This window comes from Anabrus simplex, chromosome 6 (genome assembly GCF_040414725.1).
Source record: "Anabrus simplex isolate iqAnaSimp1 chromosome 6, ASM4041472v1, whole genome shotgun sequence".
Lineage (NCBI taxonomy): Eukaryota > Metazoa > Arthropoda > Insecta > Orthoptera > Tettigoniidae > Anabrus > Anabrus simplex.
The window spans coordinates 253,360,818-253,378,693 of record NC_090270.1 but is presented as its reverse complement, the minus strand read 5'-3'; the positions used below and the strand labels follow the sequence as shown (position 1 = coordinate 253,378,693).

Genomic DNA, 17,876 nt, shown 5'->3' with positions numbered 1-17,876 from the left:
TTTAGTGGCCCATATATATCGGCTTAAGTTGTATCATTAACAAACAAAGAAAACTATCATCTGAATGTTTCATGTGTATTTCAGGGTATAAGTTTTCGGATTTTACCCCTTTCTAAAAGTTTCCACCGAGTGAGTTGGCTGTCTGGTTAGTCACGCCTGCTGTGGGCTTGCATTTGGGAGATGGTGGATTTGAATCCCACCGTCGGCAGCCCTGAAGATGGTTTTCCTTGGTTACCCATTCTCATATCAGGCAGCAGCAGCAGCAGCAGGGCTGTACCTGAAGACCACGGCCGCTACCTTCCCAATCCTAGCCCTTTTCCATCCTTCCGCCACTGAAAATCTTTTGATGTCTTGGTGCAGTGTTAAACTGGGAGCAACATAGGCTTTTTGAAGGCCAAGGTTTCAGGAGTTTGTAATTCTCTGTAAGTTATGGTTACAAACAAGTAGACCGAGCTCGATAGCTGCAGTCGCTTAAGTGCGGCCAGTATCCAGTATTCGGGAGATAGTAGGTTCGAACCCCACTGTCGGCAGCCCTGAAGATGGTTTTCCGTGGTTTCCCATTTTCACACCAGGCAAATGCTGGGGCTGTACCTTAATTAAGGCCACGGCCGCTTCCTTCCCAGTTCTAGCCCTTTCCTGTCCCATCGTCGCCATAAGACATATCCGTGTCGGTGCGACGTAAAGCCAATAGCAAAAAAAAAAAAAAAAAAAAACCAAGTAGGCTTCTATATATTTAGCATCTACAGATTTTGATGCATAGCATTATACAGACCACATGTTAGAGCTCGGAAACAACAGCTGAGTTATCAGAGGCACTCACATTTGGAAAAGATGATGAAAATAATATTATTTTTTGTATTACATCCCACTAAATACATTTATGATTTTCGAAGGCATTGAGGTGCCGGAACTTTGTCCCGCTGGTTAATCTACTAACACAAGGCTGACATGTTTGAACTCCTTCAAATATGACCGGATTGAACAGGAATCGGACCTGCCAACTTGAGCTCTGTACCATGTGAGCTACACAGCCTTGCTCTTGGAAAAGATAGACCCAACCGTAAAAATATTATCACAAGCTGTTGTTTAATAGTCATCATGTTCATCAGGGTTTGTCTCCCTTAGTGGCAGAGTTCAGTGTTGTATGGCCCCATTGTCTCCCTTTCATTAGATTGCAGTCCATGTCAAGGAGTAGAATTGTGCTCTTTACGTCAGTTTATTAGGTAGCAACCCATCGTTGCTTAGGTTATCTCTTGAGTCTCTTTCCAACATCTTTCAGCAAGTAGCTTGTCGTTGTTTCTCGGTAGTATCCATTTCTACTTGCAGCACATGTCCAAACCATGGTTAGTAGACTTTAGCACATTTTCTCCTGAATCAGTACAACCCAAACTCTTACAAAGTATGCAACTTTATTTGGGTGCTGCATAAAGGAGTTCATTGTTTCATATGTTTGGTACGGTTTAGTTGCGGACATAAATTTGTTGTGTACTAAGCGAGTTGTCTGTGTGGTTCAGGTTGCACTGCCATGAGCTTGCATTAGGAAGATGGAGAGTTTGAATCCCACCGTCGACAGCCCTGAAGATGGTTTTTCATGGTGTCTCATTTTCACACTAGGTCAGTGCTGAGGATGTACCGTAATGAAAGCCAAGCCACTTCTTTCCATCCACGTGTTGTAGAAAACCATCAATCTTCTTCTTCTTCTTCTTCTTCTTCTTCTTCACTTAGGATCACACGCAATCATAATTTGTTGGCTTTTTCTTTTAGCCCAGTATTCCTTCATACATAGTGAATGGGTGTGTTTCCATTGCGGGGACCGTACATGTTGGTTAGTCTTTCTCTCATCTTCAAAACCCTATGGGAGTGTGATTTTTCTAATTTTATCTTGGTTCAGTAGATTTGGTGATCCTAATGCCTTCAGGTCTTTCTCTGTCTGTTTGTAGCAATTTGATCTAGTGGTTTTATTCTTTAAGAATGTGTCAATTCTGTGAGTTGGCCTGTTTGAGTCCATTCTTCCTAAGTGCCCCATGAATTATTATTATTATTATTATTATTATTATTATTATTATTATTATTATTATTATTATCGTTACAGAGTTTCCGTGGCTCACAGAGGAATAGGAAGCGCCTGGGTTGAATAGCTGGACAGGGGATCACTTACAGCAACTTTTACATTAACCAATTTGGAAATTTTATTTCTTTCATTTCTTAAAATTCAGGGACAGAAATTTAATGGTATAACAAAGAACATTTGAAAATATTAACAGTGAGCTTGTCAGCTCCAAGAATGCCTTGAACTAAGAAGTCCTAAATCAGGTACAAAACAAAACAAAAGGGTGACAGGAGTAAGGAAATCTAAGATTATACAAGGTCCATGGAATCTGAGGGCAAGTTTGTCTGTGGGAACAAAATTTTTAACCAAGACCTGATCAACTTTTAAATTGTTGGGTTTTCGTCCACAGTCATACGTCATATTTACTCTCTGATGAGAGGCCTTAAGATTATTTCTACCTTTTCTCCATAGACCTGGATATTCTCTGGGTCTATTATCTCTGGTAAGAGCTCATTGATTGACCACAAATTGGAGAAGGGAGTGTTTGGGACAAACTTAAACGTAAGAGATACAGGAGAAAACTTGTGGAACTCATGAACGGCCGAGTTAAAGGCTAATGATAACTGGTGTAAGGAGGTGTCCCAACAAGAATGATCTTCGTGGAGGAAAGCAATAAGGGCAGATCAAAGATTTTGGTTAACCTGCTCAGCTAAAGATGGCTGTGGGTAGTACGCAGACATAGTGACATGAGAAATAGAGAGATCAAAACAGAACTTACGAAATAAATTAGAAGTGAACGCCTTAGTGTTGTCTCAGACAATATACTGACAGGGTCCAAAAGATGCAAATATAGAATTGAGACAAGAAATAGTAGTTTGTGCAGCGGCAAGCCTGGTCGGAAACAACAATTAGAAACATGTAAAACCATACAAGAATGAATTTATTACCATTCCCTTTTGATTACAGGAAAGGTCCCACATAGTCGATATACAGTCGCTCCATGGGGCGAGAGGCTTGGTGTGATGACAATAGCCCTATTTTGGTAGACAATGTAGGCTTGCTAATCAAACAAGTTTTACAGGCTTTAACCAGTTCTCTAAATTCACCATCCATACTCTTCCAGATAAACAATTCTCATGGTAATATTGAAAAATCATAGGTACCAGAACTGCTGGAACCACAATTTTCATCTTTTGATCGTGCCTTGAGGTGCAACACAGGACTCCATTCCTCAAAACAAAAGGGACGACATGTTCCCCAGAAGAAAGGATTTCCACAATGCGGGCCACCGGATCTTCACGTTGGTATTTCGCTATGTCATGATATAGCATAGGGAAGTCGGTTAGAATAGCACTTATAGTAGAAGGTGTGGAAATAGAAGGCGAAGGCCTTTCGTCCAAATCAACAGAATCAGAATCGCCGGCAAACATTCGGCTTAATCCATGTGCGACCACATTCTCAGATACCTGAATGTGTTGCACGTCAAACTGAAACGCTGAGATCTGAATCGCCCGGAACGATGGGGCCTAGCCAAAACCAAGCTCAAAGCCTGATTGTCGGTCTCTAATTTAAATTTAACATTCTCAAGGTAAAGGCGAAATTTTTATAAGGCAAAGAGCACGGCCAATCCCTCTAACTCATATATAGAGTATTTGGCCTTCAGAGTTTGGATTCCTGAAGGAAGAAGAACCGCAGCGACTCCCGATGAAGGGGCATCGGTCTGTAAAATTAATTTGGTAGAAAAATTTGGCATAGCCAAGACCGGAGCGTTAACAGAGAGCTAATTTCATATCCTCGAAAGCGGCTTTTTGAGATGGGCTCCATTCCAATTTGACACCTTTCCTGCGAAACAGATTTAGGGGTGCCGCCCTATTAGCGACGTTGGGGATGAAATTCACCATGCTGATGAATCTATCAACCCCTTTAACATCCTTGAGGGGCCTGAAATTACGGATGGCTTGAGTTCTGGAATGATCGACTGAAACTACATCAGGTGACACAATATGCCTCAAGAAGGACATAGATGATTTAGCAAAAGATACTTTTGACAGCTTGACCGTCAAATTTGCGTTATGAAGGAGATTTAGAGCTTCCTCTGGATGAGCTGAATATTCTTCGAAGGTCGCAGAGAAAATAATGTCATCTAAATAGTGGTAAAAATTCTCGAATTTACCATATTTACTCGCGTATTAGACCCCCTTTCCCCCCCACTTTCACAGCCAAAAAATAGTAAAGGCGGGTCCAGTGTGCGATAACCTCAAATTTTGTGCAGTGAACATATGACTTCTAGGCTATAAAGAGCTATAAATTGTACATGCAAACGTTCTACACTGTTCTTTAACAAACATATGAATGTATTTGAGTTATACTGGCTATTTTCGTTGGAAGGCAGTGTTTCTAAATGTAAAAAGTCAATAAATAGTGAACACAACTTTTAGGCCTACATATAAAGTAAATATAATCCATTTAGTTACTCATATCATGCCATTCATTTCATTAATTCCTCTGATGAGATCAAGGTCAGGAAGGGCATACAGTCGTAAAAACTTGCTATGAAGATTCGTCTCACTTCATACTTGACCTCGTAGAGAAAAGGGATAAAGGAATCGTATTATATTATGCAGTATTGATACAAAATAACTCAATGGCCTGTCATTTGTCTTTGTCAGTTGAGCAGTATGCCTACCACACAGTAAACCTGATTACTGTTTTCATTTTAATTGTCGTCGCTGCTAACTTCCCTACTACCGGCGTGTCGTCATTCCAAGTGACGTCATCTTCACTGCCATCTTGTCAGCCATGCACTGCAATTGAGACCAAGGGCATTTGAGGTCCCATCTTTTTTAACATAGTTTTGTTCCTGACTATAGAGTCCAAACTGTGTGAAGCTATTCCCAAATGGTTTCTGGAGATAGCCTCTGATATTTCCAGCTGGCGTATGTGTAGCAGAAGCCACTCCTTGTGAATAAAACCGTGTTGTTGAAAGCATACCAAACCACCAGCTGATAACTAGTGTAGGTTAAAAGTTGTATTTCCGAATGTAATACATAGTGACTGGAAGCATTCTTTTTAACTGCGGTTGTTGAAAGCCAGACCCTTATTTTTAAGTATATTTCATGCTTGTTCTCTACTTTTATCACATCAGGATTTACCTAAACAGCTGTAAATGAGATAAGGGAGACCGCATTGTTTAGGTTAGGTATGCTATTGCCTGGATAGTGCCAAAAGTTCCACGACGGAAAATAAAAATAAATAACAGGAAAGTTTGCCGCATTTATGGATATCTACAGGTGTGGTAGTAATGCATTTATTATCATAATGTTTAATTTCATATACTCGTCTCCCATTTTTATTAATGCATAACCTAGTATGTTTTGTTTGGCATCCCCAAAAATCGTTGAAAGTTAGTGGGGACATAATAAATCAATATTATTATTTGTTAGGTATGTTGGCAAGTAAAACAATTGTCATTGGATTGTTTTTATCACGTTTGAAACCTACTTCTCTCCCAAAAAACCTATATTGGCCCAAGTTACAAGATACTAAACGATCACTTTGTTAATTATCTCGCCTGCTTGTTTCCTCATCTTGAGGTGGTGCAGTTGTTTTTTAGACAGGTTCCTAGTGGAATGGAGTTGCCTGTACCATTTTTACCGCAAATTGACCTTCCTGCCATTCGTAAATCTCTGCCAATACCATACCGGGAATCGAACTCAGGCTCCCGAGAATGGCAGCGAATTGTGCTGACCATTACGCTGGTGGACATTCTTAACTACAAAACACAGGCCCTATATAGATGACTGATGCGTGCTTGCAATGCGCGGGTCGGACACGAAACTATTCACCTATTTGTGCGACATCATCAAAGCTGCAGTAGGCCTATGCTACGGAGGCAGACATTTCTTAATTACGAAACACAGACGTACCGGTACCACATGAACTCAACGCGTTGTCATTGCGTGGTCGTATGGACGAAACTATTCACAAATTTGTGTCAGCTGCATAAGACTTGTACCCACTTTGAAGCGGAATCATTGTTCTTCTCTGATGAATTACTTTGGGGGATCTTGTATGTAAGATCTATTTTTTTTCATTTTCTTCATCTCAAAAAGTCAAGGGGGGTCTAATATGCGAGGGGGTCTAATACATGAGTAAATACGGTAATGTCAGAGAAAAGACTATCTAACAGCCTAGTGAAAACCGCTGCGCCCGTGGGGAGCCCTAAAGTCATGCGGTTGTATTCATACAGGTTCCAGTCAGTAGCGAAAGCAGTCGGGTGTTTCGATTCTTCTGCAAGAGGTATCTGATTATATGCTTGGTTTAGATCTAGGATGGTGAAAAATTTAGCCTTAAAAAACCAAGAAAAACATGAATGCAAGTTGGGAAGGGGTACTGATTGTAGAACATTCTTACGATTTTACACCCTGTAATCAATTACTGGCCTGAAACCGCCTTGTGGTTTTGGCACCAGAAAAATGGGTGAAGAGTACACCGACTTGGAGGGTCACATGATACCATCCCTCAACATTTGGTCTGTGATTTCCTTGAGGGCCTTCATTTTCGGCAGAGATAACCTGTAGGGAGGAAATTTTACAGGGATCGAATCCGTAACCTCAATCTTGAATTCAGTTTAAGTGAGTCACACCTAGATTTTCTGAAAACATATTGGGAAATTACTGACATAATTTACAGATGCAACCAGCTTGATCCTCAAGTAGATGCCTAAGATCTAACGACATCTCACTCTGGGTAGGTAAAATATTTGAAGATGCTACAGAATTACAGTTCAAAAGAGGTATATGGAAATTACTCCTAAATTTGAATGTGCAGGATTTACTTTGAAGATCAAGCATGATATCAGAATGTGACATGAAATCTGCATGACAAATTTTTAGAAACAAATAACTTCCTTTCCATGCAAATTATGAAATACGAATTGTGGCATGGATAAATCCTAAAATTTCTAGTGGAGAAGAGTTAGCCGAAACACATTTTACAGAAGAAGAAATACATTCAGGAAATTTCAACAGAACTTCAGCTTGGTTGAGACAGATGCGTCCAGGTTAAAGGACTCTTTAGAATTGCCTATTATTATTCCTGTTTATGGAGAGAAGGTAGTGACGATTTATCCACGATCACTACCAACACTGCTGACTTTGCTTCTTTCTAATAGCTAATTGATAGATAAGTGCTTCCTTGAGCAAGAACCTCTCTGGGGACAGACATAATGAAAAAAAATCACAAAATTTTGAAAAAATTGGAAAACCAAAAAATTTCTAGTTCAATTCTAAATTTTAAAGAAAGCCATTAAAAGGGGCTTTGTCCAGGCCCATTCAACTGTGCTCTGCTACCACTTGTTCCAGGGTTTCTGTGGTTTACATAGGTGTAAGAAGCTGCTGGGGTGAAAAGGTGGACAAGGAATTATATCATCCACCCTCTTAGAGGCATCAGTTTCTAATACGCTCTTCATACCTGTCGGACCGAGCTCGATAGCTGCAGTCGCTTATGTGCGGCCAGTATCCAGTAATCGGGAGATAGTAGGTTCGAGCCCCACTGTCGGCAGCCCTGAAGATGGTTTTCTGTGGTTTCCCATTTTCACACCAGGCAAATGCCGGGGCTGTACCTTAATTAAGGCCACGGCCGCTTCCTTCCACTTCCTAGGCCTTTCCTATCCTATCGTCACCATAAGACATATCTGTGTCGGTGAGACATAAAGCAAGTAGCAAAAAAAAAAAAAAAATAGCATACCTATCGGTTGCTCTTAATTAAAAAATGTATACAGGGTAGCCCCAAGGTGGGCTTGTCTATTGCTCAGCAGTTTATAACTTCCTGTCCCTTAAGGGACTTCACACCATACTCAGTTCTACACACCACAATAGATTTACAGGGGCATTTTTGCCCATACTAAATGGCCTTAATATAAAAAGAAAAGGTTGTTTGTAATCAGCCATAAACAAAATGCAAAGGAAGCAAAACACTTGCACTCCTTCTAGAAATATCTAAAACCCTAAGTGGGCTTATGGCCCAAAGATACAGAGGCTAAGGCTATTCTACACTGGGGTGACTAAAAGAGAAACATTAAATACCAAAAGAGAGTTAAGAATTTTAGAGGTTTAGAAACTTTAGTCACCTCATACCAAGTTGAATGGAAATCAACAGAGGGTAATCACTCTTTATTCCCTTACATTACAGATTTCCCAATAGGGAATAAAACAGGGTCCTCAGACTGGCCAAAAGTATTACATTTAAACCACCAGATTTAGAAATGTACATGAAATAAAATAGGTTGAAACCTTCCCCTCAAGCTATCTGCAGGAGCTATCACATGCTTATAAAAATTCTGCCATTACCTTGAGTTTCTGGGCCTTCCGAATGCTGACCGTGGCCCCTGCCCCCGAAGAACATGCTACGTTCAATTAACTGGAGCAAGTAGAAAGACAGTGTGGCCCTAAAGCACCCAGCTTTTATAGTATTTTGAGGGGAAGATTCCAGAACTCTACAGATAGGCTGGATTCCTGTACACGCCCCCAGTTTTAATTGGCTAGCAAAAATATTTACAAATTTCTGATTGGTTGATAGCTATTGAAGAAGGAACCAGCAGAAGTGTTGACAACTTTTACACATTAACAAAAACTTAAAAGCTTTTGTTTGCTACCTGTCACAATACAAATTTCTTAATAAATTAATTAGAATTCGACCTGGCGCTAGGGGGGAGCAACAAAACCAACGACAGAGATATCTAACCGTTAAAATCGCAAGTATCTGGTGCAATATCTGTTCAAGATAGATTACATAGATGGCCGTATAGAAGACTTGCAGTTTAACTGGCCGAAGAAGGTGTATCCCCAGTACAGTCGATAACTGAAGGATAATACACAGTTTAATATAGGAATTTTAAAGGGTACAGGAAAAAACTGTCGTTATAATGGGGTACTCTGTTGTATACAAGAACAGGTATACAGGAACACAACTATATTTTATTGCTTCAGATAGTCTTAACAACATATATACATACATTCAAATAAAACTTTCCTCGAAGCAGTATGAAAATTATAAACAGTTGACGTTGCTTGAAGACTGAAGTTCCAAAAGAAATGTACACTTTATATACATATATACATGAATCTATCTTGATGCGAAAGTTCATTGAAAAGCTAGAGGTCTTGATAGTTGAAAACTATCTGCTCTATACCGTCACAAGTGTAATCAGTAGCGAAAGCTTGCACTAATAGAATATTAGGTGTTTCTGTAACTTGTCAGGAACTGACATTGAAATGCATAATTAGTAGAATACTAATTGATGTGTTTGAGCCTAGGTGGGACTGAGGGAATACTGTCATCGGGCTCGACGTAGCTGCGGGAAAAGGGAGCGGAGGCAGTAACCCGAGATGAAACCTCAAACACTCAGAATCAGTCCACCTATTCGAGACACCTTTTTAAGAGGGATAGCCTCCGTGTTCGACATTCGGCGTAATCTGGTGCTGGGCACTGTGAAGTCCTCGCCTGTGGCTGGAAGGCAGTGCCTTTATATAGCTGGCTGATGTAACAGGCAAACGCAGTGCAGACGTCTCGTAGAGTCGAGAACAATCCAGGCTGTTGCGTGCGCGGAGCAGGCGGCGCAGAGCAAGGAGCGCGCAGACACACGACATACTCGTTATAGCAGTCTTCTACTGTATTTCTATTCATTACTTCCTCTGAACTCTTCCTTCGTTTCTTTCCTGTTTTCTTTATGGTTGTACTAGCTATGTTTTGTTTACAGATGTGGTATGAGACAGACAAGAGTGAACTGGTCCTGGCCCAGCTACTCTGTATGGATGGCTCTGGCAAGTTTCTTCATATCTCCAAGTGCCATGAGATGGGTGGTGATCAGGAGTGGAAACACAGAGACGATGTGAGTAATGTGGCATGGCTCAGCATTCTATCTGTTGTGATTAAGAAATTTAATTTTTCTTAAAATAATTGTAATTTTTACATCTTTCTTTTGATATATTTAATGAGTAGAGTTGCTGTTGATGAAGTTATTAAGATCATTGGGAACAAACACCATTTGCTATGCACAAGACACTAAATTGCATTTTGAAAGACCTTTAATTCTGTTTGAATAGCATAAATGAAATAAGCAGTAAGTTTTGCCTTAACAACATAAACATTCTAAAAACAATATTTATGATAATTAGCAAGCAAAAATTTGCTAATGCTGTTATCACCCTCTGCCTTTTGCCATTTCTTGATGGATGCAGTACTTTTGTATCGGTCTCTTGGCACAGGCCAGAGGAAAGTGTATCTTCCACTGAAGTCCCAGTCTCATCCATGGCTGTGACAATGTGGAAGTTGCTGGGGTGTGAGTGGTGCTGAATAATGACATTCGGAGCACAACTAGTGTCCGAGTGTTATGAAAGGTGTTGCTCATATGATCAGTCGTGCTCAGTGGCACATTCTGGCCCAGTGAGGAAAGCAATGGCAAACTACCTCACTCCTCATCTTGCCTAGTATGCCTCATTTTGGCTCTGCCATTGGTTTTTGCTGTTTCCCTATAACTGCATAGCCTTTGGTGGTGCTATTTGAGGATCCAACCAGCCTCTGGGCTGATGACCTAACAGACAGACGTTATCACCCTAGATGGAATCACCTTTGCAAGTACTTAGGATGGTTGCTGACACAAGAATGGGTTCCAGATGTAGAATCAAAACTAGAATCAGCACTGCAAGTAGTGTGTTTCAGAATTTAAAACATCTCATGTCCAGTCATTGACCCCCATTTTGTCATGATGCTGCTTAACGGTGTCAAAGGGTTGTCAACACATGGACCATATTCTGCAAATCTGTCACTGCAACCGCTACACCAACCCTAGGTATAACGAAAATTAGTTCCCGCCATATTGACAAGCGAACGTGGTTATGGATGGCCCAACTCCAGGAAGAGGTGCATGAAAAGAAGACTTACAGAAACTCTGTTTCACAAAAGACCCTAGAGAGCAGGGAAAGATATGTCAGCCAAACTTGAGGCTAAGAAAGCTGTCGCTGAAGCTAGGCACAGTCACTATAACAACCTGTATACAACACTGAACTCAAAGAAAGGAGGAAAATCTATCTTCGGGCTGACCAAAACTAGAACAGAGTCAGAACAGAATGTTGAGCATTATGTGTGCATAAAAGGCAAAGATGGTCAACAATTACAGGACAAACAGAATGTCCTTAAACATTAACAACGACACTTTGACAAAATTTTCAACATAAGAGTTCCCACATTCTCCTATTCCAGAAGGTGATCCAACAGCAGTCCTATCTTACGCATCACATCAGAGGAAGTCACCATCACTATCAGTAATATGAAAAACCAAAAAGTGCCAGGACCAGGCGAGTTGGCCTTACGATTAGGAGCGTGCAGCTGTGAGCTTGCATCCAGGAGATAGTGGGTTCGAACCCCACTGTTGGCAGCCCTGAAGATGGTTTTCCGTGGTTTCCCATTTTCACACCAGGCAAATGCTGGGGCTGTACCTCAATTAAGGCCACGGCCGCTTCCTTCCCATTCCTAGGCCTTTCCTGTCCCATAGTTGCCATAAGACCTGTCTGTGTCGACGCGACGTAAAGCAACTAGCAAAAAAAAAAAAAAATTGTGCCAGGACCAGATGACCTTCCTGCAGACGTCTGGAAGTTACAGGAACTATCTGACCAACATTTTCAATGCCATAGTTGACTCTGTCCAGTGATTGGGCTACAAGCATCACTGTGCCTATATTTAACCTTTACTGGCCGACTGGCGGGCTGGCCCCAACATGTTTTTCTCAAGGATGTCAAATCTCGGGTGGAACCCGACTTGTGATTTACGATCATCTTTTGGCAATGATACGCTTTATTGTGCAATATTGGTGGTTGTGTTAAATTCGTAAAGGAGTAACGAAATTTCTCTAAATATATCAAAACACTTCTATCAAATTCCAGCAAGAAACAACGAAGCCTTTCTGTTTATGTTCTGCATACTCGCTGAGCATCATGGCATCTGCCAGTAATATAGATGATGTAGATGTTGATTCCCAAAGGGAATCTGAAATATTTGTTCCGAATGAGTAAATTTATAATACCAATATAAATGGTCCGTTATTGGACATTGTAAATTTTCCAGCTAACTCATTCCTGGTTGCCAGCATTTCGCCCCGTGTGCTAGGCCGAGCTCATCAGTTGGTACCTAGCACACCTACCAAGACGCTGGCTAGTGCATACCGTGGAGGCCTCTGCGTAGGCTAACTGCAGCCACCAGCAGTGCCAATGCATAATGAGAGACTTTGTCTCATTACCAACAATTGATGCCTGCTTGGCCATCAGATGATGTAGATGTTGGTTCCCAAAGGGAATCTGAATTATTTGTTCCGAATGAGTTGCTGGTGGCTGCAGTTAGCCTATGCAGTGGCCTCCACAGTATGCGCTAGCCAGCGTCTTGGTAGGTGTGCTAGGTACCAACTGATGAGCCCAGCCTAGCACACGGGGCAAAATGCTGGCAACCAGGAATGAGTTAGCTGGAAAATTTATAATGTCCAATAACGGACCATTTCTATTGGTATTAGTAATATAGATAACAAATGTAAACATACCCTTTTGAGCGATTCAGGCATTATTGATGCAGTTGAGAATTCTGACTGTGACATTATGTCTTCTAGGATATTTCTGAAGTTGGGAGAAATTTGGTAGAAGAACTATTGGCCGAGAAAAAGTGTGTGAGGATCAGCGAAGCGAGGTTGACAGTCAACATGTGACAAGTGTTAAAGGCTTAGCAGGAAACCACATTTTGTTCATTCCAACGAGAAAAGGAACACAAAGGTCTGCGCATTGTGTTCAAATAGGAAAGTCAAGGGTGGTTAATGGAAAACTGTGTACTTTTGTGCAACGTGTGAAAAGAAACCTGGTCTACATCCAGGCATTTGTTTCATACTGTAGCACAAGAGTGTACTGTAGATTTAAAGGTATAGGTGTGAAACAGAAAAGCAAAATCAGTAGCATAATCGGCCCTGTATATAAAGATTCAACCCTATATTTAAAGTTTAGCTAAATTAAGCATTTGTTTGAAACGTGTAAAACTTGCCCCCTGTAAATACGACCTACTGAGCAAACATTCTCTATTTAAATGTGACTCCTAAAGGTTAAGCAAGAAGTGATCCCGCAGAATGTGCAAATTACTATCCTATTTGCCTCTTGACGCCCACAATGAAGATCTTTGTGAGAATCCTTGATTGATGATTGCATGAAATCGTCGGCATTAGTACCAACCAGTGCAGGTTCATCAAGGGTGCTGGAACAACCAATGCAGTCTTCGCTGCCAGAATGCTCATTGAAAATCACCAAGAGAAAGGATGGCCACTGCATATTGCCATCCTTAATCTTAAAAAGGCTTTCGACTGTGTTCCACGCTGTGAGATCTGGTGTACACTTCGCGACCGTGGTGTACCAGACATGCTTATCATTTGGATCAAGATACTATACACGAACACCAAAAGTCTTTTATGTTTTTCTATCTCGGAGAGCTATTAGGTGAAAGTCGGTGTAGACTAAGAGGCTCAGCACTGTCCCCACTGCTCTTGTCCTAGCCATGGACAATTACATGGGACCTGCAAAGAAGTGTTCCTTGGACTCTTATATGCAGATGATGTCACACTTGCCGATACCACCAGAAGTGGATTTCATCGTCAAGTTGAAGATTGGAACAGCTGTCTTTCACACTACAGTCTTAGTCTGAACAAGTCTCAGCAGTCAGGTAAATGCTGTGAGCTTCTAAAAACTGTTGAGACTCCAACCTCTTAAGAAATGCGGCATTCTTTATAAACTGGAGCATTTCTGAAGGAGATGTTCTTAGGTGCATGCCGAGGATCAAACAGTAACCCAATGACCTCTGCAGTCATCCTGGCTGGTTCCATGGTCCATAAGTCCTGACTTTTACTAGAGCTGTGTGGTCAACACACATAAGCTTGGGCTTAACCATTATCTACACCTTTTGAGGAAGCTGTTCCAAATTCTGTAGGAGTGTCTGGTTGAATACTCGCCATCAACTAATAGCTTGATTTTTACCTCAAGATCATCTAGCTTCCCAGCCAGTACATGAATTGTTGGGTACTTAGATCTCTCCAAGAAATTATGCTAGTCCATAAGAAAGGCACCAGCAACAGTAACATACACTGTAATTTTAATTTGTATTGTTGAAGTCGAAGCTTGTTGGGAAAATTTGACCCCAGAATTTGAATCTTCCAGTGTTTTGAAATAATGCTACCAGATCTTCGACATGTGTGGCCATATACATCGCAGCCTTAAACTAGGAGTTCCATCCTGTACACACAGGCATTGGAAAAGCTGGAATTTCATCGTCTTGTTCTGTGTTTTCATATTTCTCCCATAGATATGCAGTGTAGTTCCTTTTTCCTTTTTTGCATATTTAAAAATGCATTCTTTGTATTTACTATGGACATGTACTATTTGTCAACTTGGTTTTCAAATATGAGCCCAGCACTTGACATGACCTACTTCTTCAGTCAGTCCTTGAAGAGTAGTTACACATTTTGTCATGTAGCGTGCAGAGTCCATAACTACTGCCACTGCACACTCCTGTTCAATTTCTTAGGAATTCAAAGTGTCTAATATAGCATTGGCGCAATTAGCGCTATTGGCAAAATCTAGAACAACAGGCATCCAGAAGGGTGTTCATTTCAGTTGATGGTATTGATGGATGAAGTAGGATGTTAAAAACGCACCTGCCATTCTTGTAAGTTGTTTAGTCACATAAAAGAAATACTTCTTTGTTTTTTTTTTTAGCTCTTCCTTCTTTCACCAATCATGGGGATGTATTTCTGATGGCTCTGATTTGTGATGGTAAAACTTCACTTTCACGAACGTACTTATTAAGCCAAGTACAGATAGCAGGATTGTCTAGTTTTTCTACTGGTATTTTAGCTTTCACGAACGCAGTAGTAGTGTCCAAAATAAACTCTTCTTTCAAATCCTTCACGCATCTAGCACTTGATAATGTTTCTTTCATTGTGGCCACACTAAGAACACTAACTTCAAGCCACAAAGTTTCTCGGCGTTTCGAATGCTTCTCCGATTTGCAATGTTTGTCTGAAGTATCTTTACTGCAATAATCTAACAGACATGCCACAATAAATTATAAATCCTTCATTCTTATATTCTTTAAGTCTGTTCATGGCAGAAACTGCTACCTTCAGCATTTTTAAACCCAATTTTGGGATACCCAGTAACAAACACTGTAATCACATGGTTGATTGCGGTCACATGCCAGTATAAAGTCGTAACCACACACAAAATTTATATCTGAATTCCTTTCATAATATTTAAATTATGTCGCATCTCATCTTTGCTTACTGCTAAGTTCTGAACTACCACGACGAAAATGTGTTCGCCAACTGATTCGCGCAAGTAACACAATGCACAGTTTTATTAAATTAGAGTATATATAATTCTTTACTACAAATTATACTCGCTACCGATGTAATAGGAGGCAAACGTAGTTCCCAATGTGGAAAAACAATCGCGTAACTTTCTTGAGGTAGTCAGCCAAACTATTCATGCAACGAGATAACAGCTGTTCACCACCGGCCACACCACTACTATCCAAGACTGTCACCATGTAACAAGACTATCAACAATATATCGTAGTATTGATTGCCCTGCGAGAAACGATACCAAACAATTCGAATATTGGCTTGTGGACAAGAATGTTTGGTGTGGTGTGGTAAAGTATTTAAAAAAGTGTTTTTATTATACAGATTGTGGTGTCTGTGGTGTTATTCACAGAATTTGCGTTACTTTGCAATTTAAATTCATTCCTGGACAACACCCCTGTTAATTGTTACAGGATGAGATAATGCTTCACCTACTCTAACTCTCAAATTTTATTTTCTAGAAATTTAGTCGCCCATTCGAGCACTCTTTTGTCTGGTCCAATAGCTCTCGTTTTCGTCAGCAGCCTACCATGATGTACTCTATCAAAGGCATTGGATTGGTCAGTAGTGGTACAGTCCATTTGACCTCCTGCATCATATAAGGTGCAACAAGTGTAGCAATGAAATATTGTTTGTTTCATAATACTGTGTACCACATATGCGTCTTCATAATATTTTCCTCCAAATTACTCACATATTTTTAATTGCAGTAAATAAAATGATGTTCTGTTCATATCAAAACTTCATACTTTCAAACTTTTATTAGGGAGATGTCTGGTTTCTGTCGTTTCCTGAAACTATGTTGTAGAAAGGTCCTGTGATTTTTAAAACAGCTCTTCTCAAAGTTTTAGGAATTGTAAATACTGTAGGTGTGTGTTTTCATCAAATGCATATCTACTGTTTCTCATCTTCTGTTGGAAGCTTGAATTATTCATATTTGCCCTTAATCAAATATCCTTCAAATACCGTAACTTGAATTACAGTGAGAGGCCAAAAGTCATGGGAAGGGGTGTCCCATTAGAAAATGTGCTGTGTATGACCCCTGAGCATTGCAGCTACCTGCGGCGTAGCTGAGCATCTGTCACAGACACCAATGTCGTGAAGATGGCAGCATGTTGCAATTTAACTGATTTTGAACATAGGATGATCATCGGCACATGGGTCATAGCATTGCGCAGATTACATGCGGATTCGGGTTTCCGAGGTCAACAGTGTCGAGAGTGGATCTTCAATATCGCAGAGAATGTTACCACCCACGTAAACTGCAAGGGAAGACCACAGGTGTTTAACGAACGGACATTACGTCACCTCCGCAGAACCATACTGGGCTCTCGATGGGCTACTGTGAGTCAGACCTCTGCCCAGTTGAATGTTGGGAGTTATAAACCCATTTCTATCAGGACTGTAAGGAAGAAATTGCACCGCATAGACTTCACCAGCCGACGACAAAGTCGTGTCCCTTTGCTGACACCTCGACACAGAGGTCAGCGACATGCATAGGCCCGCGAACATCGGCAATGGACCATGGAACAGTGGCACCATGTGGTATGGTCCGATGAATCCCAGTTCCACTTGTATCGAGCTGATGGGCGTGAGAATGTGTGGCGTATGCCCCATGAAGCTATGGATCCTGCATGTCAACAAGGTTGTGTCCAGGCAGGAGGTGGTTTGGGCGGCATTCTCGTAGTCACAATTAGGCCCCATTGTCTGGCTTCAAGGAGCGCTGACAGGTGCACGTTATGTGGACATTCTTTCAGACCATCTGCATCCCTTTCTGGCCCTAGAGCAACCTGATGGAGATGCAGTGTTTCAACAGGACAGTGCGCCATGTCACCGTTTTGTGGTGGCATGCAGGTGGTTGGAGGAGCACTCCAGTGAAGTTACGACCATGTATTGGCCCTCCAGATCCCCTGATCTTAATAAAATTGAGAATTTATGGGATGCTGTAAGTGCTGGTGTACGCTCCATGAACCCCACACAAACTACACAAGACCAGTTGTGGGTAGCATTGCAAGATGCGTGGGTCCAGATTCCTCCAGAACGATTCCAACATCTTGTAGAGTCGATGCCTTGCCGTATTGCTGCTGTTTTGAGAGCTTGCAGAGGAGCAACTCTTTATTAACATCACATTCAGTGTCTTCCCATGAATTTTGGTGATTCATTGTATAGTTATATCAAAGTCAAATCGCTACTGATCTGCATTTAGGGCATTCGCCCGGGTGGCAAATCCTGTATCAGTTGTTTTCCTAGCCTTTTCTTAAATGATTTCAAAGAAATTGGAAATTTATTGAATATCTCCCTTGGTAAGTTATTCCAGTCCCTAACTCCCCTTCCTATAAATGAATATTTGCCCCAATTTGTCCTCTTGAATTCCAACTTTATCTT

At 41.0% G+C, this 17,876-nt stretch overlaps 1 protein-coding gene across 1 annotated transcript in view; it reads left to right on the top strand.

Annotated features, from left to right (window-relative positions):
• Positions 1 to 17,876, top strand: part of Pgant35A (polypeptide N-acetylgalactosaminyltransferase 35A) — a 121,328-nt gene that overhangs the window by 98,348 nt on the left and 5,104 nt on the right. The window contains exon 11 of the mRNA XM_067149276.2: positions 9,810 to 9,941. Within this exon, the coding sequence (XP_067005377.2) occupies positions 9,810 to 9,941 (132 nt within the window). The remainder of the gene's footprint in view (positions 1 to 9,809; positions 9,942 to 17,876) is intronic.